The sequence below is a fragment of the Mobula hypostoma genome, chromosome 26, assembly GCF_963921235.1.
Source record: "Mobula hypostoma chromosome 26, sMobHyp1.1, whole genome shotgun sequence".
NCBI lineage: Eukaryota > Metazoa > Chordata > Chondrichthyes > Myliobatiformes > Myliobatidae > Mobula > Mobula hypostoma.
This window is the reverse complement of record NC_086122.1, coordinates 16,919,215-16,943,147: the sequence shown is the minus strand read 5'-3', so window position 1 is coordinate 16,943,147 and position 23,933 is coordinate 16,919,215. Positions and strand designations below refer to the sequence as shown.

General features: G+C 38.8%; 1 protein-coding gene across 2 annotated transcripts in view; it reads right to left on the bottom strand.

Moving 5' to 3' along the window:
• rspo1 (R-spondin 1) overlaps positions 1-22,511 on the bottom strand; it is a 207,427-nt gene extending 184,916 nt beyond the window's left edge. Inside the window, exons 1-2 of one of the 2 annotated variants that reach the window (XM_063033738.1) lie at positions 22,028-22,511; positions 17,606-18,021 (exon numbers count right to left, since the gene is read on the bottom strand). In XM_063033738.1, coding sequence (XP_062889808.1) covers positions 17,606-17,696 — 91 coding nt within the window. In that variant the 5' untranslated portion in view covers positions 17,697-18,021; positions 22,028-22,511. Of the gene's footprint in view, positions 1-17,605; positions 18,022-19,113; positions 19,246-22,027 lie in introns of those variants that run through there. The other variant, XM_063033739.1, reaches the window with a different exon arrangement.
• Between the last annotated feature and the right edge of the window lie 1,422 nt (positions 22,512-23,933).

The following is a 23,933-nucleotide window of genomic DNA, read 5'->3' as shown; positions in this document are numbered from 1 at the left end:
TGTTGTGAATCTCATTGATGGAAATCAGTAAGGAAAGTGAGAAGAGAGATTTACCTTGTGAATTGGCCGCAACAATCACATTGAAACACGTCAAGGCTAAAGACTGCAACCTGAAATTAATAATGTTGAAGTTTATTGTTCTAAGAAGTAATGAGAGGGATGGACCCACTTACTGCTGTTGTTCATCTGCATAGCCAGGGGTAAACCCTAGTTAGTTGGATACACATCACTTAGGTGCTAAATACAGGCAGGTGGCCTGGATTGCTGGCTGTTTCTAAGACTTTCTGAGGATGAGTCACCATGCTGATTGTTGTAAACACCTTTGATGGTCAGATTGCAAGCAGACATGTAAAATTGCATATTATTGTGAACTATCTTTGAGCCCTGCTTCTGGCATTACATAGGACAGGCAGCCAGCATTTGCACAGACGTGTTTTAAAGAGTCTAACCAGAGGTGGCAATTCAGGCTGAAACTCGCAGTCTACTCTACAAGAAGCAAGTCTATAATTTAAAGTATACGTTCAGGGAAAGAGTCATAGTGACATATTTTGTTCATTGTGTCATATTTACCCACGTGTTGCTTGTAATTGTGATGGATATTCACTCTTCTGCGGTGAGAGTCTGATTGCTAACTTCCGTTTTCTGCCACAGTGGCATGACTTTTCCAAAGGGTCAGAAGTGTTGGTTAAACTTTCAATAAACGTCTTTGCTCAGGCTTTTGTTGTTCTTAATATAAATTGCCAGTAGTAATCAGTTTCAAGTTAAAGCACACACTGCTAGCCCACAGCAAGTGGCTGGCTTCTAAGATGTCTGGTTTGAAAAGTGCGGTGACCAGGAGGCATCTTGTCTGCACTCGACAAATGCGAGATAATGGGGTTATATCATTTAACACATCAAGCATAGTTACATGTTGGGATGTTTGTGTACTCAGACAGTCAACCCTCACAGCATTAATTATGGACTTTTGGGATCTCTGTCACCAGTAGCTTTTAAGACCATTTGCATGAGTTACTTTGTCCCAGCAATGGATTCTGGAAAACATCACATGCAAGTGAAGTCATCCAGTAGAAATATCTAAAGCACTGGGGACTGTTAGGAATGACAAGGCAAAATTCAGAAAGACAGGGTGACAGAAAGAAGAACTAGAATTCATAACTCAATCTTTGATTTCTGTGAAGGACGGCTTGTTCATCTGCTTCTCATTTCTATGTTCTTCCCATTTGTAAGAGTCGTACCTGTGTTTGGAAATCCATAGTAGTTTGTAAAACTTTGCAAATTTGTATTTTTTTATAAATTAGAAATACTCTGTGAATGCTAAATATGTGTTAAATATCGTTTGTCTAAATTTATGCATGTATCATTAAAATTATATAAATTGTGTTTAAACTATTTTGTTAGCTGTAAGTATCCCCTCCTAGACAAGTAGTACAAACAAGTGCAGATTTTGGTCTAACCATCAACTGTAAAAAAAACAAATGTATGGTAATATCAAAACAGCAGGATACTCCCAACTGCCAAATGTACATCGGTAACCAAGAGATTGAATAGAAGACCAGCTTTAATTACCTTGGTAGCTTTATATTACAAGATGCTAAAAGTAAAGTAGAAATATAAAGAAGAATTGACATTGCCAAAACCAGCTTCCAAAAAATGAAACCCATTTTTACCAACAGACACATTTCTATGACAACAAGGCTTAGGGTACTAAAATCTGATCAATCTTGCTGTATGCTTCTAAAAAATGGACTATAACACGGACTATAACACAAGAACTCCAAAGAAACCTAGAAGTAACAGAAATGTGGTTTCTTAGAAGTATATTGAAAATATCATATAGAGATAGGGTAACTAATGAGACAACATGCCCAACGTGCCCATATAAAAAGATCTTTAATGAGAACATTAAATGAGAGGAAACTTAAATTCCTGCGCCATGTCATCAGAAAGAGAGAAATAGAATACCTTATATTACAAGGCCGTATGCCTGTGAAATGAGATAGAGGAAGGCAAAGAAGAAAATATATGGACACTGTGAAAGAACTAACAGATCTAAGTGTGCAAGATATCGTTGACGCTGCGAGAGATCGTTCGATGTGGAGAGCCGTGATCGCCCAAGCATGTAATGTGCAAGGCACATGAAGAAGTAGATGATCTCCTCCCTAGCAGGAAATGGGGAGCCACCACCAAAGCATTGGGTGTTGGAAGCTAGACCTCACTGCAGAGACTAGACACGGAAGTAAGTTAATTCTTAAAGAGTAGATAAACTCCCTATTATAGATTTTTTAAATCGGATAGGATGTAAAACCTTCTTTTGAGCTTAGGGCTGTGTGGAATGGGAAACCAATATCATCACATAATTCAATTACTGTTTGGCCAAATTACCTGTCAAATTTTGATAAGATTTTGTAACTGGCCACCTTTGGAAGAAATAATCGTGCAGTTGTTACATGCTGTCTTCTAGTTATTCCCAAGACATCATCTTTGTTAAGGAAGTCAAACAGTAGCTGGCACATCACCCGAAAGAAGTAAGATTGTTTCAACAACTAATGTTTAGGTCTGGCCTTTTGGGTCGATGATACACTGAGTATCGTGAGCTGAAGAAAAGAAGACAACTCAGTCCATCCACTTTTGTATAAATTCAAAGACGTTTTTAATGAATTGCATTCACTAAACAAAAAAAAACCCTAGTGTAGATTTCTTAAGAAAATCAGGAATTCACTAAATTTTAATATTGAAGTTATTTGCTTCATATCCTGGCCAATAATTTTCTTATAATTATGTGTTCAAAGTTTGCACCCAGTGGCATTGTGATTCATATGTCTTCTTGACCTTAGTTACAATAAGAATTGTTACGCCATTTTCATAAATAATTTTTATACATCTCAAGGGATGCATCTTCCTCTCCAGCCCTCTAACCCAAACCTTTCCTGGCTTCTAGCTATCCTCCTTCCCCTCTCTGCACCTTTTTTTATTTTGCTGTCTTTCCCCTTCCTTTCCAGTCCCAATGAAAAGTCTTGGCTTGAAACATCGAATCTTTGCTCATTTCCATGGATGCTGCCTGACCTGCTGAGTTCCTCCAGCATATTGTGTGTATTGCTTTGGTTCACCAGCATTCCAACATTCCAGCATTCCAGCATGACTTTCTCATGTTTATGATTACAATTGAATACTTCTGAGCATTTGTTAACAGAACAAAGGAGGAGACATTGAGGATACCCTGTTTGGGGGTGAAGAGAGTTCAGAGAACTGGGACCAGATGTGCTTGCAAATTTAAAACATTGCATAGTTTTAAGCTTGCATGCACCAAATGGTATTGTAGTGCCATGAGTATTCGAATAACCTGAATATATTTTCCTTTTCCGGAAACTATTATCAAAACTATTTTGGCTGATAATGATAATGTGCAAATGTACAACTTAAAGAGCAACAATTTTGAAAATCAGCTCACACTTTAAATAAATCATACTTCTAATATGTCAGGTGAATCAAAGCTATTGTTGTTTGGGGTTAAAATATTCAGCTGTATTGATTGCACAACACAGCTCCATTGACGCAAATGTGTTATGGAAAAACACTTATATAATTTTTGTACTTTGTTCTAGCTTGACACAACAGCCATTAGACTAATGTACCTCCTAAGTATAATTGACATATTTAATGCATTCAGTCTGTAGCAAATCGGGATTTTAAGTGCAGCATGGTACTGGAATACCTTTTCTTGAAACCTCTGCAGTCAAGAAACTGTTTATACTAATATTAGTAATTCCTGATTCATCATCTCTATTTAGTAGGCATAAAAACAATGTTTCCCTTCCTCTATATTCTGCTTTCATTATTTTAACACCCTACTTTCTTATAGGGAGTGAACTAGAATCCTGAGCTCTTGTTAGCCGAAGGCAGGTGAAGTACATTGTGGAGCAGCAAAGAGAAAGAGAAGTCATTGGATTGCACAGCATTGGGGTGGCTAGTGATGCTGCATTAAAGTTCCGTAAACCTTAAGACATTGGAACAGAATTAGGCAATCTGGCCCATCGAATCTGTTCCACCATTCAATGGTGGCTGATTCACTTTCCCTCTCAACCCCATTCTCTTGCCTTCTCCCAGAAACCTTCAATACCCTTAGTAATCAAGAACCTATCACCCTCTGCTTTAATTACTGTATATCCAATGACTTGGTCTCCACAGCTGAATGTAGCAATGAATTGCACAGGTTTGTCACCCTCCGGCTAAAGAAATCCTTCCTCGTCTCTGTTCCAAATGGACATCTCTCTATTCTGAGGCCGTGCTCTCTGGCCCTGGACTCTCCAAGTATTGGAAACATCCTCTCCACATCCACTCTATCTAGGCCTTTTAATATTCAATAGGTTGCAATGAGATCCCCACTCAATCTTCTAAAATCCAGTGAGTACAGGCACAGAGCCATTAAGCAGTTCTTTATTCATAGGATCATTCTAGCAAATCTCTTCCGGACTCTCCAATGCCAGCACATCATTTCTTAGATATGGGACCAAAACTGCTTGAAATACTTCAAATGTGGTCTGACCAATTCCTTATGAAACCTCAGCATTAAAACCTTGCTTTTATATTCTAGAACTCTTGAAATAAATGCTGTCATTGCATTTGCCTTCTTACTACCAACTCTACCTGAAAGTTAACTTTTAGGGAATCCTGCAAGGCTCCAAAATCTTTTTGCACCTCTGATTTCAAAATGCACTCCCTACTTAGAAAATAACCTACACCCCGATTCCTTCTACGAAATTATATGACCATACACTTCCCTGCAGTGTATTCTATCTGCCACTTCTTCATCCATTCTCCTAATACGTCCACGTCATTCTGCAGACTCCCTGCTTCCTCAACACGACCTGCCGTCTTCACCTACATTTGTACCGTCTACAAACTTGTCTGCAAAGCCACCAATACCATTATTTAGATAATTAACATGTAATATGAAAAGTAGCAGACTCAATGCTGACCCCTATGGAACACTTCTTGTCACGGGCAGCCAATTAGAAGAGACCCCCTTTATTCCCACTCTCTGCCTTCTGCCAGTCATTTTCTGTCTGTGCTATTAACTTTCCTATAATACCATGGGCTCTTATTTTGTTTATCAACTTCATGTGTGGTACCTTGTCAAAAGCCCGCTGAATATCCAAGTAAACAACATCCAGTGACTCTCCTTTATCTGCCTGTTATTTCCTCAAAAAACTGCAACAGATTTGTCAGGCAATATATCCCCATAGGGAAATCATGCTGACTTCATCTTTTATTGTGCCTCCAAGTACCTTGAAATCTTATCCATAGTAATGGAATCAAACATCTTGCCCATCACTAAAGTAAGGTGTACTGGCCAGTAATTTCCTGTCTTTTGTTTCCCTCCCTTCTTAAAGAGTAGTGTCAAGCTAGCAAATTGGCCTTGTAAAACAGACAAGCGTTGCCACCTGTTGCGCCAAACAAGGCACAGGGAGAAATTTCTTAAAGAGTGGAGTGAGATTTGTAATTTTGTAGTCCTCCGGAACCATTCCAGAATCCGGTGACCCTTGAAAGCTCCATGAACTTGGGTTTGTTCCTAACCCCTGGTGCTGTCTCTGTGAAGATATGTGCTCTCCCTGGGACAAAGCTAATCCGTTTTCCTTCCAGTCTCCCCAAACTTGTTTTACGTTAATTAGTTCCTGTACATAAGAATGTAAGAAATAGGAGCAGGAGTAGGCTATTTGGCCCATTGAGCCTGCCCCGCCATTCAATAAGATCTTGGCTGATCTGTCCATAAACTCAGCTCCATCTACCTTCCTTTTCCCCATTACCCTTAATTCCCCTACCATGTAAAAATCTATCTAACTGTATCTTAAATATATTTAGTGTAGAAGCCCCAATTGCTTCACTGGGCAGAGAATTCCACAGATTCACCACTCTCTGAGAAAAACAGTTTCTCTTCATCTCTGCCCTAAATCTTCTCCCCGATTCTTGAGGCAATGTCCCACAGTTCTAGTCTCACCTACCAAAGGAAACAACTTTCTGCAGGAGGATCAATGGGGGAATCTGGCTGGGCATCGGATGGACAATAAGTGGGGAAGGGAGCTGGATTCAGCTGGTTGAACAGCTTGATTCCATGTTGCAAGGGAACATCAGATATTACATAAGCACAAGTTAACTGAACTGAATGTCACTGGGAAAAGAATCCCCTACAACTGGTGATGAAGTATAATGCAAAAATAAAATCAAGCAAGCCTCAACTTCTGTCGACACTGTCAAACAAAAAACATGGGCCAGTACAGCAAGGACAAGCCATTTATTCCACAATATTGTGACAATCTTGTCGTCAATTTGTAATAAATTACCATACCTCTCCATCCCTTTTTATATTCACATGTCTGTTCAAGAACCTCTTAAATTTCAACCCTAACCTGAACTGCCTTCTTCCACTACTGGTATTTGATGTCACCTATAAATTTTCCCTCCTCTCACCTTAAATGTATGTCTTCTGATGTTTCTTGTTTCTACTGTAGGGAAAAGATTCTGACCTGTCTATCCTCTCTATGCTTCTCACTATTAAAAAAAAAACTCTATCAGGACTCCCCTCAGCTTCCAACACCAGGGTCAACAACCCATGTTTGTCAAAATATTTCCTTATAACTCATACCCTCTAATCAAGGCAGCATCCTGGAAAACCTTTCTGTTCCCTTGTTAAAGATAAAGATAAAAAGATGAAGATTAAGATTAGCATAATTTGTCACATGAAAAACAAAATATCAAAACATGCAGTGAAAAGCAACATTTGCACAACGACCAATACAGTCCGGGGATGTGCAACTTTCACCGTGCTTCCACGCCAACATAGCCCCACAATTTACTAACCCTAATGTGGACGTCCTTAGAATGTGGGAGGAAACTGGAGCTTCTGGAGGAAACCCACACAGTCATGGGGAGAATCTATGACAAACATAAAATAATCTGCAGATTGCTGGGATCAAAGCAACACTCAGAACACGCCGGAGGAACTCAGCAGGTCGGGCAGCATCAGTGGAAACATGAGTCCTGATGAAGGGTTCCGGCCCAAAGCGTCGACTCATCGTTTCCACTGATGCTGCCCGACCTGCTGAGTTCCTCCAACGTGTTGTGAGAATCTATGACAGCAGGAGGAATTGAACACTGATCTTGCAGCTGGTGTTGTAAAGCATTACCTCCAGCACCCAAGGCTTGCCTTTTACTCTCGGTTACCATTAGGTAGGAGATATAGAAGCCTGAAGGCACACACTAGCGACAGAGGAAGAGCTACTTCCCCTCTGCCATCCGATTCCTAAATGGACATTGAAGCTTTGGACACTACCTCTCTTTTTTTTAATATATAGTATTTCTGTTTTTGCACATTTTTAAAAATCTATTTAATATATACATAATTGATTTACATGTTTATTTCTTATTATGTTTTATTTTATTTTTATCTCTCTCTCTGCTAGAATATGTGTTGCATTGAACTGCTGCTGCTAAGTTAACAAATTTCACATCACATGCTGGTGTAATAAACCTGATTCTGATTCTGAAATCACTACGGGCTGTGAAAGACAGAGCCATGGATACCTGGTATTTTTTTCTTTCAGTCTTCCATCAGGAGCCACAACAATTGAAAGGAAAAGTGACATTTGGAGGGCACAGTTACCTGCTGTTGATTACTCACTCACAAGCTTCCCCACAAGTTAAAAGCGCTTTGAAAACAGCTTAACAACAAAAGACGCAAAGGAAAACATGGATGGGCATGCAAACATTATCTGACAGAAAATTTATTTCAGAAGCCATTCTCAGAATAGTTTCTTGTGGCAATTATAAATGGAAACAAATTAAATCAGAAGCCGACTGAGAGACTGGCGGGGGAGAGAGAGAGAGAGAGAGAGAGAGAGAGAGAGAGAGAGAGAGAGTAGTAAATCAATAGTTTACACTGTGAGGACCAATGTAGCTCATATTGTCATGGAGATGGGTTTCAAAATTACAGCATTTGATCTGTAAGTACAGCCCATGTCATACAGATGAGACCTTGCTAAGCAACTCACACTTAGAGTAAGCGTCAATAGCTATCATCTCTGAGATGGGTAATTAGGCCATTATGTTTGTCCAAGCTCTGAATTAGAAATCCATACACAATTGTTATGTTTTCTCCCCAAATATCTGATTAAAAAATACACTCCAGTAGCCATGTAAGTATATTCTTGATTGTGATAAACCCCAACATGAAAGAAAAACTTCATTATCATTACTTTTCTATGAATGTCAGGAACAGACCAGATTTAGGCCCATCCACACTGCCATTGAGCAAGAATTCATCTTGTCGTCAACGTTTCTCCTTTATCCTCAGACCTGAAGTGTTTACCAGACTCTGCCTTGAATATATTCAATGTCTCCACTTCCGTATCTTTCTGGAATACAGAGACTCATGACCCTCTCTGAAAGAGGGAAAAAGTACTCCTGCTAATTCTCATGTCCAATAGATGGTCCTATATTCTGAAATTGTTGTACCTTCACATACAAAAGACATTGGAATTAAGCTTCATCCTAAAGGAAGTTTACTTCAAGAAGTCACACGTCTGTGACAAAGCTCTTACAACAAGTCAATAAAATTACATTTTCCAAAGATCAATGCGGTGACACAGGGCAATCACCCATGTGTAGCTTAACCCGTGCTGGTTTGGAGAGAATTGTACACGTTGAATTAGACATATAACATGACCTAAATTCCAATCACCTTCACACACACACACACACACACACACAGTACTTAATAATCATTTAACAAAGCCTTTTAAATCTTTCAAATGGACTTGATATCTTTCTCTAGTAGCATGTCCAATATCACTTACATGATGTCATCTGCCTGATCTGCACTGGACTCACAGGGCAGTATCCAGATGATTCATCAGGATCATTTGGCTCTCAATCCCTCCATCCGCAATGGTCTCTGCCATCGGAGGATAAATGAAAGCATTTAACATTCCATTGTTTGCCCCAGCTTTGAAAACGAAGTATATTAATTTGCTCTCAGGGTCAAAGCTCAGCTTTGAACTTTTGGGGAAATCATTTGAGGCAATGACGGAACTTCATGTAACAGAGAAATCAGGGGCTTATGATCTGTGTAAATGTACTTAAGGAACTGTTACCCTCCAAACATGAAGGCTAAACCTTTCCTCTGTTCTTGTCAGTGCTCTGGACATAATTCTATCAGCTTTGCAGAACTATCTTTTATCTAATGGGACAAACCAGCACCGACAACATTTGGTGATGTACCACAAGATAAGATTATCTCTCTGTCTGGACCAGCACATTATCAGACTGTAGCAATTCTATGGAATTTACAGGATCTTTCTCTTGCGATTCTCATTCCACTTCACATTCCTTCGTACAACTAGCTCAGTGGGGTAGGATTTGCTATGAATGTTAATAATAATTCAACAATTACTGTGTCTTAAGATCTGTAACATTAGTTGAGAGAGGAACATTGACAATGCCTTTTCCCATCTTCTGCACCGGATATAGTTCTCTAGTGTCCGCAGGGGCCTGATTACTGGACTTACATTCTACAAAATTCAACACCAACATCCCTTTCCTAACTATTTCTGCAGATGTCCATCATTTGATATTCTTGTAAGGAGGATGTCAGCTAAATGTTTAGTGCAACCCAGAAATTCCCCATAGCAAACCCACCCCCACCCCCGCCCCCGGTACTCCAAAATATAGCTGGTGCAAACAATACTCAGAAGGGTAGCCAATTATAGGTGGACAACCATTTGTGTGCATTAATAGTTGAAAGCTTCTTAAGCTATTCCTCTAAACTATTTGTTGATGTGCATAAGCAACTCCGAGAGCAGTGGCCTTCCAGACAAAACTGCAGATGTTGAACGTACAACATGGAACACTACAGCATAGTACAGGCTCTTTAGCTCACAAAGTTGTGTTGACATTTCAACCTACCATAAGATCAATCTAACCCTTCCCTCCTACACGGTCCTCCATTTTTCTATCACCCATGCACCTATCCAAGGGTTTCTTAAATTCCTCTGTTGTATCTGCCTTTACCACCACCTCTGGCAGGGTATTCCATGCACCCATAATTCTCTGTGTAAAGAACTCCCCTCTGGCATCCCCCAGTACTTTCCTCCAATCACCATAAAATTACTCCCCCAGCAGTAGCCACTTCTGCCCTGGGAAAATCTGTGGTTATCCACTCAATCAAATCCACTTATCACCTTGTACAGAAATGGGGCACTCTTCCAGGAATGAGACTCAAATAACAATCATATTGTAGTTTCCACAGATCCTAATGTACAGCATGATCCATTCAGAGGGCTCAACAGATTCAATTGTTTACTTCCTGTCATCTTCTAGATACCACCATAATAATGGCAATCTGGCAGGGGGTACAGGAGCCTTAGGTCCCATACAACCAGATTCTGGATCAGCTATTATCCTTCTGCTTCTGAACGAGTGTGAGTTAATTTCACTCACCTCAATGGTGAACTGACTCCACAACCTATTGACTTACTTGCAAAGGCTCCCTAACTCAATATTATTTATTTATTTTATAACTATTTGTTCAGTTTGTCTTCTTTTGCACAGTGATTGTCAGCCCTTTTTATTTATAGTTTTTCATAAATTCTACTGTGTTCCCTGTAAATGCCTGCATGAAAATTAATCTCAGGGTAGTATGAGAGGAAATTTACTTTGAACTTTGAATTCAAGTTCTGTCTCATTACATAAGTCACTAACCTTTGTCTAGAACAGGGGTTCCCAAACTGGGGTCCACGGACTCCATGTCTAATGATATTAGTCCATGGCATAAAAATGGTTGGGAACACCTGATCTAGAGGAAATGTGATGAAGTCAGTATCAACATGAACATTGGCTTGGTTTCCAATCAATGTACCCGACTCATTTTTGGAAAGCTGCTCACATCGCCAAAGTATCTCACTATCTAACCATGATCTATGACTTTCCAGTCCAGGGGAATTTCTGTCAGCCTCCTTCTTCCCAATAGTTTTAGTTCACACCCTTCAACAAGGGCTAGTTGTATTTCATTGTTACACAAGCAACTCAAACAACTTCATTGCTTTCATCTGCATAGATTTTCAGATTCAGCAGTGCCATTATAATTCATTGAACATAGAACATTACAGCAGAGCACCAGCCCCTTTGACTCATGATGTTGTGCCAACATTTGATTCTACTCTAATATCAATCTAACCATTCCATCCTACATCGCTCTCCATTTTTCTATCATCAAAGAGTTTCTAAGTTTCTTAAACCCCCTAATGTATCACCCTCTACCACCATACCTGGCAGGGCATTCCATGCACCTCTTTCTCTCGTCCAAAAAAACCCTCTGACCTCCCCTCCCCCTATACTTTCCTACAATCACCTTAAAACTACACCCCCTGGTATTAGCCATAACTGTCCTGGAAAAAATGTCTGGTTAGCCACTCAGTCCATGCCTCTTATCATCTTGTATACTGCTATCAAGTCATCTCTCATCTTCCTTCACTCCAAAAAGAAAAGCCCAAGCTCACGCGACCTATCCTCATAAGGCATGCTCTCTAATCCAGTCAGCATCTTGGTGAATCTCCTCAGCACCCTCTCTGAACTTCTGCACCTTTCTGTCACAAACAAGGGAAATCTGCAGATTCAGGAAATCCAAGCAGATTCCAGCAGAGGGAGATACATTAGGGCATCCTTTCTATAATGAGGTGACCAGAACTGTACACAGTATTTTAAGCGTGGTCTAACCAGGCCTTTCTGGAGCTGTAACATTACCTCACGGCTCTAGAACTCAATCCCTGACTAATGAAAGCTAACACACCATACACCTTCTTAAAAGCCCTACCAACTTGCGTGGCAACTTTGGAGGGGAATCTATGAATGTGGACCCCAAAACCCCTCTGTTCCTCTGCACTGCTAAGAATCCTGCCATTAGACCTATATTCTGCCGTCAAATTTGGCATTCCAAAGTGAACCACTTCACACTTCCCCGGGCTAAACTGCACCTTCTAATTCTCAGCCCAGCTCAATGTCCCGTTGAAACATTTGACAACCTTCTACACTACTCACAACTCCACCAACTATCTAGTCATCTGCAGACTTACTCATCCACTTTTCCATGCCTCATCCAAGTCATTTACAGTATGTATGAAAATCACAAAGAGCAGAGGTTGCTGGAACAGATCCCTGTGGTACGCCATTGATCACCGACCTTCAGGCAAATACATTTCATCTACAACTACCCTCTGCCTTCTATGTGCAAGCTAATTCTGAATCCACACAGCCAAGCTACACTGGATCTCATGCCTACTATCTTACTGAATGAGCCTGTCATGGGGAACCTTATCAAAGATCTTGCAAAAATACATATTCGCTGCCGTTCCTTCACCAAGATGTTTCGTCACATCCTCAAAAAATTCAGTCAGGCTTGTGAGGCATGACCTGCCCTTCACAACGTGATGCTGACTATTCCAATTCAAACTGGGTTTCTCCAAATGCTCATAAATCCTGTCATTAAGTATCTTCTCCAATGATCTGCCCACCAATGAAGTAAGGCTCACTGGTCTTATAATTCCCAGGGTTGTCCCTACTCCCTTTCTTGAACAAAGGAATAGCTTTTGCCACCTTCCAGTAATCTAGTACCACTCCTTGGCCAGTGGTGATGCAAAGACCATCGCCAAAGGTGCAGCAATCTATTCCCTTGCATTTTGTAGTAACCTGGTGACTATCCTTCCTGGTCCCATCTAACCCATTTGTCTCTCAAAGCATTTTCATCATCAGCCTGGTTCATCAGTTTGTGCTCAACACAGTGCCAAGCTCAAGTGTTACATCACTGACACTCATTTTGATGTTTCCTTGCTTCCTGCAGTAACCTGGGGCATATCCCATCTGGTCCCATCTATCCCACCTGGCCAAGACTCTGTTTTCCTCTTCAGCCAGGTTTCTCAGTTTAATGGTTCACCCAAGTGCCAATCTCTAATGTCACGTCTCTGTCATTCACTTTGACATTAGCTGTTGTCAAATCTACCCGCATTCTCGTTAAGGGACCTTTACTTCATATTTTTCACTTGCTTCCTTAATATGCTGAGAATGGTGGAAGGTTAGAAAATTAGGGGCATCTTCTTTTAATTGGATTGGTTTTGTTAGTCCTAATTTATGTTTTTTTTTTCTCCCCCTTGCAAGTTCTTGAGATGTGTCCTTTTAACCTACTGGCTTAAGAATTCACTAGTCTGAAGCAGCAGTCAGGTGGCGTATGTTTTGTTCCCCAGCAGCAGCAGCCCTTGTTGACCTTCTTGAGATGCTGGTTGGTTTGCCTTGGAAAAGTAAATTTTATACTTTGTCCACAGAGGATGTCTTTACATGGAACTGGCCTCCTCACAATTCCTAAGTGTTTCTGCTTGCCAATTTCACTGACTGGACAATTCACGGTGGGTTCCCAAAGTCAGATACACCTCTTGACAATAGCTATTTCTAAATACAATTATGATTATTTCCACTCCTTAGCACCAGAGAGAGTGTATTACCATAATTATATTCATTATTGATTGCTTACAATCTCTTTCTTCCATTGTTTAGCTTGATAATAAATCAACTTTTGCATGATCTCACTTGTTTTCGGCTTCAAGATTTTTTATAATAAATCTACCAATCCTTATTTCTATTATTGGAATTTTCTCATTAACTCTGTGTAGGAGTTCTCAGTACATTAATTTGGAGAGATCTCTGTTTATTTTCATTAACGTTACATATTATCTTACAATATTCCTCCCATGTCTGGGCTTTGGAGTCGATTTGTTGTTGCAACCATTTCTCTTTCCTTATTTTTTTACAACATTTTTTCTTACACCAACATTTTTTATAGAGTTTTAAAGAGTTTCTTTGCCACTTAATTATTGTACGTGTCACAAATATGTACTACCTTAACATTTAACATGAGCAGAATGGTGAGCTATGTCCTTTAAGTAGTTTATTTCCTTTAGGACTGACACAAACACAGCCGTAACAGAATTTAAACAAAATGGTGTCTGCCAAAAATGTGAACAGTGGCAGAAGTTAAGTTCTGAAGCTTGGAGGAGAAAAATATCAAACCTGGGTCGGCACAGCAGTGTAGTGGTTAGCACAACACTTTACAGTGCAGGTGACCAGGGTTCAATTCCCGTTGCCGCCTGCAAGGAGTTTGCAGATTCTCACCGTGACCGCGTGGGTTTCCTGGTTGGCAGGCTGGTTGGTCATTGTAAATTGTCCCACAATTAGCTAGGATTAAATTGCGGGATTGCTGCACGGTGTGGCTCGAAGGGCTGAAAGTGTCTATTCTACACTGTACATCAATAAAAAAAATTAAAAATAAATCTATATATTCTATTACATAAATTGCATTCATTACTATATGTTCTAGTTCCAGATTACCCATGAGGGAAACATCCTCTCATCATCTACTTGTCCATCCATCTTAGGGTCTTATATGTTTTGGTAAGATCACCTCTCAAGCTGTATTTTGAGTGGTATCAGCCTAAACTGCTCAACCTTACATTAACCTCTTCAATGTAGGAATCAATCTAGTAAACTTTTGTACATGCTTGTAATGACAGTATATCCTCAGTATATCCCTCACTAAGTATGTAGATCATACCATGTAGCCTCATCAATACTTCAAAAAGCTGCATTAAAACTTTATATGCCAGTAGAGACCACAATTGCTTCAGCGTTCCTAATTACACCTGTACCTGCATGCTGTCACTTTGTGCTTCATGTATAAGAGCCCCCTGTGTGGGCACGTGGCCAAGTGTTTAAGGCATTGGACTAGCTACCTGAAGGTCGTGAGTTCGAGCCCCAGCCGAGGCAACGTGTTGTGTCCTTGAGCAAGGCACTTAATCACACATTGCTCTGCGACGACACTGGTGCCAAGCTGTATAGGTCCTAATGCCCTTCCCTTGGACAACATTGGTGTCATGCAACATTGCAGCATGGGCAACTGCTGGTCTTCCATACAACCTTGCCCAGGCCTGCGCCCTGGAGAGTGAAGACTTTCCAGGTGCAGATCCATGGTCTCGCAGGACTAACGGATGCCTTTACTTTACTTTATAAGAGCCCCCCAGATTCCTTTGTATGGCAACATCCTTTGGCCCCATTTTGTTCAAATAATTATTCTTTTTTTTTCAATCTTCTTTCCAAAGTGGATAACCTCACATTCCCCTGTGTTACACTGCTTCATCCAAGTTCTTGCCACTCACGTAACCTATCTATATCCCTTTATAGACTCCTTCTGTCCATCTCATAACTTGTTAACCTAGTTATCATTATATGCTAAACAAATCTATTTACACTACACTCAGTGCTTTCATCCAAGACATCTCTATAGATTATAATTAGTTAGCCCCAACATTGATCTTGTGGAACCGCATTAGCTTCTGGCTGCTAATTTTGAAAATGACCAATATAACCCAACACACTGTTCTCTATTTGTTAGTCACTCTCCAGTCAATGTCAGTATATATTAACCCCATCCATGTGTTTACCCTATGAATGCTAAACGGAAACCCAAGTATATTACATTCACTGGTTCTCCTTTATCTACCTTGCTTGTCACATCAGTAGAACACTCAGAATAACTTGACAAACACTACTTCTTTTCTTTCATAAAACAGTGTTGACCCTGCTTCATTGTCTTATGATTTTCTAAATGTGCTGCTATTACCAGCTTAAATTTAAGCATTTTCCCAATGTTAGTTGTTAGATTAACAGGCCAATAGTTCCCTGATTCTTGACTCTGTGCTTTCCTGAATAAAAGCATTCTACCTATAGTTTTCCTCTCCCGAAACCTGGAATCATTTCTGGTCTACATAGCCACCGCTTTTAAAATTCCAGATCTGATGCAAGTCATATTTTAGCCACCTTAGTTTGCCTAGTACCTTTTTCAGATTGATTGACATTACTGTAAGTGTGTTCTTCCTAGCAGATTCTGGCACAGGCAATATATTGAACATAAAATGAAATATGAAATATAGTTGACCTTAAGAGGATCAAGATTTTGAAGCTGCTTTTTTTTTCTGATTCATTCTTCATGAATTCCTAGATAATGAAAAACACTAACCAATTGGACTTATTGCTCAACCCTTTCTTCAATTGGTGCTCCTACTCTGAATATCACCAAAGGCAATTAAAATGCTCAGTTTTAACTCTTAAAGGAAAAATACGATATTAAATAATTTTATTAACTAACAACATGGTTTTCCATCTTCTGGGAATATCATTTGGTCTCTGAGAACAATCCGTGAATGTAAAGAGACGTATTTCATTTTATTTTTTCCTCTCCGTACCTTCCAACCAATAAATTGTGACTCCAATATAAACACAGAATATCCTCAGGAATTTAAATGATATCAGTTTTTTCTGCACTTGTTCAATATACCCTGAGCGAAAAAATTTGTGAAAGCTTTATGCCTGAATTCACATTCACTGGAAATTAAATCAAGAAGTCTGAAATTTATTTATCTGCAATGATAGAATTGGTTAACATTGCGTCATCTCACTTGTAAGCCTCTCCGCTATTTTAAAATAGCCCAGTAGTTGAGTGCATTATAATAAGGAAGAATACTTTTGCGTAAGTTATTAACTGTTTGATGACACCGCGGCAGTATCTTCTAACTTACTGTAACCCAGCAAAAGGGACCTTTGCTGCTCAGCAGTAAAACCACTGGATTTCCAGCTCAAAAATCATGGAGCAATATGTCACCTTGTTCACTTCACCTGTGCCAGACCTCTGAAACATTTATCCATCTTTCTTCATGCCTATTTGACCCCAAATCAATTTTTCATTATTGTTTCTGGGAATATGACGACAAATATTAAGTATTCCATCATTTGTTTTTTTTTGAAGAAAATTACCCAAATCTCTCCCTTTGTTACTTTGGTGAAAACCTTCAGTTACCAGACCTCAGCAACCAAAAATTGTTTCACTTTTTTTCCTTCAACAAAATCTCTTAGAACTTCAAACTATAAGATCTTTTCTTAACTTTTGATGTTCTTGGAAAAAGAACTTCACCCTTTCAAATCCTCAAAGCCTCAAATCAGCATTGCAATCTCAGAAAATCCCTTCAGGACCGTCTCCGTACTTTTGGCATTCTTTCTAAGCTATATTGCCAATAAACAGGATGCATTGTTCTAGCTATAATCTAACCGATTATTTCCATCACTCCAGCGTTTCCTCTTGTTGTACTCCACACATTTTATTCATAGAATGCAGGATCTCACAAATTTATCAACTGTTTGTACCGGTTTATAAAGGGGAAAAAATTACAAGTTTTTGTTTAGAATAGTCAGTGGTGGCATGACCATTCCATTTTATTAATCAGAAACCACCGACAAAACCCACAAGAACAGCATTTTAAACTACTGTTCCATCAGGTTTTTCTGGATTCTTACAGGCACCTTTAGGAACTTGTTTTCAATGAGGAAACTTGCACAGTTAGTACCCTTTTTTAATATATCAATAATAATAACAATTGTTTCTCTTGTTCACCAACGTAAGCAGAAAGCAGCTTAATTAAAATTGAACAGGTATTCTCTGATAGAAAACTCTGCTACTCACTTCGTCTTTGCCTCCTTCCCTTCAAGACATGGCTGCCAGTGTAATCCATGGAGGTTAAAATGATCACCACAAAAAAGAATTCACACTGCATAGTAATAACTGCACAGCTCTGCCTCTGTTCTAGATGAAGGCTGGTGCTGATGAAGGTAGGATCAATTCCAAAATGATATCTGTGATACTGGGTAATGGTTTCTAGAGTGAGTCATAAAAGTTCGGCTTAACAGGCAAGGTTCTGTCCACATGCACTTCCCACAAATGGGACAAGAGAAAGCTTATTTTCAGGTATAACGCCATGGAGCTTGCACTTTGATGGAGAATGCTCTGTTAAAATCCATTCAGATGTATTCTACATGAACGTGATGTTTGATAGCCACTTTATACTGCTCGAACAGATGTGGAAATAAGTAGTTTGCAGTCTGAAACATAATCATCCAGAAACATCAGTTAGAATATTCACAGAATATTCTGAGTTAAACATTAAAAATATATTCAGATATAAAACTGATAGAAGTAGGTCTTTATCTTTTTTCTAATTTTTTTTACAGAAGTGATGCTTGATTGACTGTCAGGAATTAGTTAAAATAAAAGTCAAGAACAGAAATTCTTGGTATTTTCTTACGAAATGTAAACATGAAGTCCAGCACAATTACTTTCAGAAAGTTGGTTACATTCAGGAATGTAATTTTCAACACTTTCACACTTGAACATGGTGTCTCAAAGTTGTGCTTCTAGGAAGGAGCTTTGTATAACCCTTGGCAATGCTGTCTGCAACCACCTGCATTTTAATATTAATCAGAAGCCCTTCTTATTGAGCACTTGATAGACTTCAGTAATTTACTGATAAAGCATTAGTTAAATGAAATTAATTTAATTGGCACCTCCTGTATTCAGGAGAAATTATTCATCACAGACCAAATACTATAGTTTTAAACCATGAAGACAAGAAGCCAACTGAAAAAGTTAGTCAAAAATGATTATACTCTCCTTTATCTATCCGTTTTTGAAGGCTAATTCTTTCTAACCCTGTCCAAGTAATTCTGTTAGTTTGGAAATGTTATAACATTTCCTTCAGACTCCGTACAAGCGTCATTTTCACAATATTAACAGCTCTAAGATTATTCTTTCTTCCTTATGAAATCCCAATATCGACAAATAGCAGTGCAGGATTTCAAGGAGCAGGTTACAGATTGTAAAGCTTAGATTGGATCAGATTTGATGAGGATAAGGCTTAAAATTTGTTATCACTGTCACTCTGTCTCCAAGCTATCTTACTGGAAAGTCACATAGTCTATCAAATTATTGTTTTCTAATACACATATTGTTAACTAAACCTAGTGATGTGATTTCGTAGAAATTTTAATGAAACACATTGCAGATCCATTATGTAACTTTGAATCTTTAATACATAGTTTTATACAATGAGTTACATCACCCATAAATAATATTTTAGTTAATTACTTTTTCCTTATCTAGCAACCTCATGTTAAATACAAATATATTTCTCTTACCGCTGTGCCTCCAATCACCGCTCTTCAATGTATGCCTAAAGTCTCTACAAACTTAAACTGCAGCTACGATTAATACTGCTTTCTGATCAACTGATAGGAGGTGTGTTTCAGGGAGGGCCGTGGGAGGTCGTATGATGAAGCTGTTTTTGGTTTAGCTTTACCTAACCCATCCTTCCCCAATCAACCCCGAACTGAGATGGATTGCCGTGCTACAATATAGTGCTCCACCTAGCAGTCATGTCAAGAATTGCCAGGGTTCATTCAGTACGAATGGTCAGGGCTGAATATGCCAGTCTGGGATTCAGGCTGACAAACCTCATGACTTGGAATTTAAAATTACTATTTCATAAGCTGAGAATACAGCCATGTATTCCTCCAACAATAATTGGTCATATATTTAAAAATGCTGATAAACATCAATATTATAAACAGATAAAATGTAAATCTTGAGAAATATACAACTTGGCGATAACATTATGAAATGGTGGACTCAAATATTTTGAAATAATTTTTTTTTGTCCTGTTTGTTTACGAAAACTCATTGCTTATCCAGGAACACATACAGTAGTAACCATCTTGGATCAATTTTCAGAGTTTATTTAAAGATCAGGGCAAATGTACACAGTTGAAAAGCAAAAAACATGGTTAACAGACATCTGGATTGAAAAGGGCAGCTCGGGACGTGCAGGTGAAAGTAGATCTGCTCAAACTATTGTGTTGTGCTTCCCATGAACAAACTGCAGAGGCTGTTAACTCACTAAGTATAAAATTCTTCAAATTAACCAGCAGCGTAAAAGTCACAGCTACATTTTAATCACTATGCAGCAATGTGCATGACAACATGCGTATTATAATGGACTTAATCTGAAAGTAAAAGTTAACTTTTAAAGCACCAATAAGTGAGGTGAACTTCTATCTTTATAGATAGTGTTGCAATATAGCTGATTAGATACCTTGACAGAACCTATCCCAGTTTCTGACGGAAGCTGGTCTAGCCAACAATCGAAACCAAAGCTTATCAGAGAATAAGGTTTAAATGGCATGGTTTGGAAAATTAATTGAGTGAGGTTTCTAAATTATACCTGCACCTTTCCTTTCACGGTGGTTTTGATGGCTGTTCTACTTGTTGAAATGATTCATAGTCTACACATTTGTCATTTTTACAGGTGGAGGAAGGAAGATCCCAATCACAAATTACATGATAGAATCAATTAAGTTTGCAGCACACTATCCAGTAGCTATCCTGCCAGTTATATGATTGTGTATTCCCCTATGTTAACATGGGATGATTGGGTGTCACTTTGCTGTGGGCTAATGCAGGAGGATATTCATTGATATCCCTTCAGCAAAACCCACTATCTCTTCACTATGACCCTAAAGGCTTCAATACCTATATTGCCTGAATACAGGGATTCCCAACCTGGGGTCTAAAGATCGTTTGCTTAATTGGTATTGTACGACCTGAAGATCCCCAACAAAATGCACAGGACCTTTCTTAGGGTTGCTATATTGTGTTTATTGGTAGTTTTAATATTATTTGCACAGGCAGTCAACTTGTGGGATACTTGTTAGCAAACTAAGTATTACCTGATCACTTATTTACAAATACAAATCAATTTGAACTCAAGGTAGATTTTAATAACTAAGGGAATAAGGAAAAAAAAGGTCTCCCATACCAAGTATAGGTGAGAAAATAATGTTGAGATGAATGAAGTTATGCCAGTTGAAAGTGGTCAGTTAAAAGCTTTCATGAATCTTTGGGTGGAAATAGAGTTACTGAAATTGAGAATGTGGCAAGTTTTATTTTCTGACAGAAGTTCACAGCTTTGATAAGTACTGATATCATGAAGACAAGCAGATAACTTTATTTTAGATATGGAATTACTTTCTGTTAGTTTTGTCATAATTGCCTGTAATGTTCTGTATATATTAGTATAAAACAACTTAATTTAGCAACTGTGTAGCAAAATCTATTACACCCATTTTAAAAACTGATTCACTAGGCATGAAACCCCCTGAGTTGATTGAAGTGCTCTCTTTACAATCCACCTAATACTACTCCCTCTGACATCAATTGAAGGTAAAATTAGACGAAGTATAAATTCAGCATTGCACCTAATCTGTTCAGTTTTCTGATGAGCAAATTGGATGACAATCGTCCTCATATGCCAGATGGAACATAATCACAGATTATAATTCATGTTATGAAGAGTTCACTTGCTTGCCGGCTCTGCGCATTTTAGCGCAATGCATATTTCTTGCAATACTTTTTTTTTAACCTATTGCGTTTCTATTCTCAGCCACAATAAGAGAGGTGATAAACCAAGATGGTCTGCTTCACCAAATGGGTTGTGAACAATTGAAGGGAAGAAATAGCTCTGGCACGTTTTGGTGTGAAATCTGTAGAAGGGAGTAATAATATTGTAGACAATGTGTTACCTCAAAAAACCTCAGCCACAAATTAGTTTCTCTAAAGATCTTACAGAAGTAATCCTGTCTCTAACAAAAATACACTAAGACCAATAACTGCAAGGCTGCTTGTTTACTTCAGCCTCCTTTGCTGGTTTAGGAAGGTCTCCCTTTCATTCTCACATCTTTAACCACTCTGCTACCGTCTTTGGAACGGGTTTTTTTTTTGCATTAGAGCCCAGGGATTCCCCTTTCGACTGAACATGGAAAATATTATTAAAAATGAAAACTAAATTTAAATCATTAACCCTTACCTCAGTACTCAGAAATGCACCTTGGATACAACTTAAACGTTTTACAGTACACAGGGATGCTGTGCTTTAGTTCAGTATTTGTAAGAGCAGTGAAAATATGTTTGTAATGTGGTTATCATTTACAGAAAAAATAGATACTGCAATCTCAATCCAAAACACACTTCTGTAGCTGAAATAACAAAGTCTCTTACCTGAATATCAATAATCAGCAGCTGAACCATCAACAGGTGTCGAAGAAGATTCTTTTATTTGTTTCTTATCTAAGCAAAATAAAAACAAACTTCCGACTATCTCTTCAGTTGTAAAACTTTTTTTTTGTGTGTGTGGTCTTGGTATTTCTCAATCTGCAAAAGTTAGCTTCTAAATTGCTTCAATTTCGGCTTGACAGCAACCATAGCAGCATGGCTGTAATGAAAAAATATTGCTTAATTTTACTCAGCTGTTCGAGACTGAGCAGAGACACCGGTACTCAGCACTCCAGAGATATGAATGGGGAAAAGCCAGTGGGGATGTGGAGCATCTGAGAACTATAGACAGGATTTCCTCCAACAGAATCTTCTGTCTAATTCATCTCACACAATAAAGCTTCTTAATAACAACTTAGGTCATTTTGTGGTGCAAGAAATCCAGCTTTTAATTCAGACTCTGTGCTCTCAAAACACTGATTATAGCTCAGAGCCCACAGCATCTCGCTTTGAATAAACAGCCAGCTCTCAGTCCAAGCTGAACACATTTAGTCACACCTCTTTACATTTTCATGCCAATCAAGTGGTCAAAGGGAAACCCTGGACTGGATCTGCATTCAAGCATTCTTCATTGGTGTTTCTATAGCTAAATAATGTTCCAGATTTGCATGGTTTTTCTGACACACTGATACGCTCTTTCTTTGTAATTTCCTTTATGCCTCTTCAGATTTGTAATGCGAATAAAAGTTTAACAACAAGGCCTTAAGTGAGTAGGCATGGCACCCCCCCTCCCATCACCCAGAACATCTCCTCTTCTCATTACTCCCATCAGAGGGGAACTACAGGAGCCTGACGACACACACTCAATGTTTTAGGAATAGCTTATTCCCCTCCACCATCAGATTTCTGAGTGGACAATGAACCAACCCATGAACATTACTTCACTATTTTTCTTCTCTATTTGATCATGACACACATGAACGGACCATGAAACCATGAACATTACCTCTCTTTTGCAGTAGTTATTTATTATTTTATATTTCTTATAATGTGTGTTTTTTTATATATATTGCACTGTACTGCTGCTGCAAAACAACAAATTTCATGATACATGTCAGCAATATTAAATCTGATTCTGATTAGTCTGAAACTTATGATAGATCTCTAAAATATCATTCGGAATCAGAATCAGGTTTATTATCACCGGCATGTGTGGTGAAATTTGTTAACTCCACTGCTAAGTGGTGTTGTACTGTAAAAATGTACACAGGAGCAGTATAAACCAATGGTTATTTCATTACTCTCAACCTGTACAGTTTTTGGATTAAATTTACATCGCATAGCATGGGCAGAACAGCAAATGTATGATCGACAATTTAGTCAGTCATTCCTCCATTTGAGGATATAACAAAGAATTACTTCATGCAACACAGAGCCATAGCTAAACTCATTTAACATTCTGGCTTCTCAGACAATAGCTTGTATCAAATGAAAAGTTTCCATAGAAAGAGCATCACTTTTGGCATGATGTTTTCACATGACAATAACCTTTAGCGGGTGTCCAAATGTATTATTTGAATAGAAGTCCAGTATTTGAAAAAATAAAAAGCTTTAGATTACAGGATGAAGCAGAATTGCCATAGAAAGGCCAAGCTGAGTGGAAATGGTGTCAGGACTGAGAAAGATTGGTTTTGGAGATACTTCACTGGAAGTGTACTGGATCAAGGAAACATGCTTCCTGATGTTGACAGACAGAAGCCTGCTTACTACACAAGGAAGGCATGACTGAAGACTGGTACTGAGCTCAGCCTCAGGAGCTTACAATCATCGAATCAATGCCAAAGGCAATTTACTAATGTAAATGAAGATTGAAGGAGGAGAACTTAATGTAAAAGGTCGCATGATAGAGATA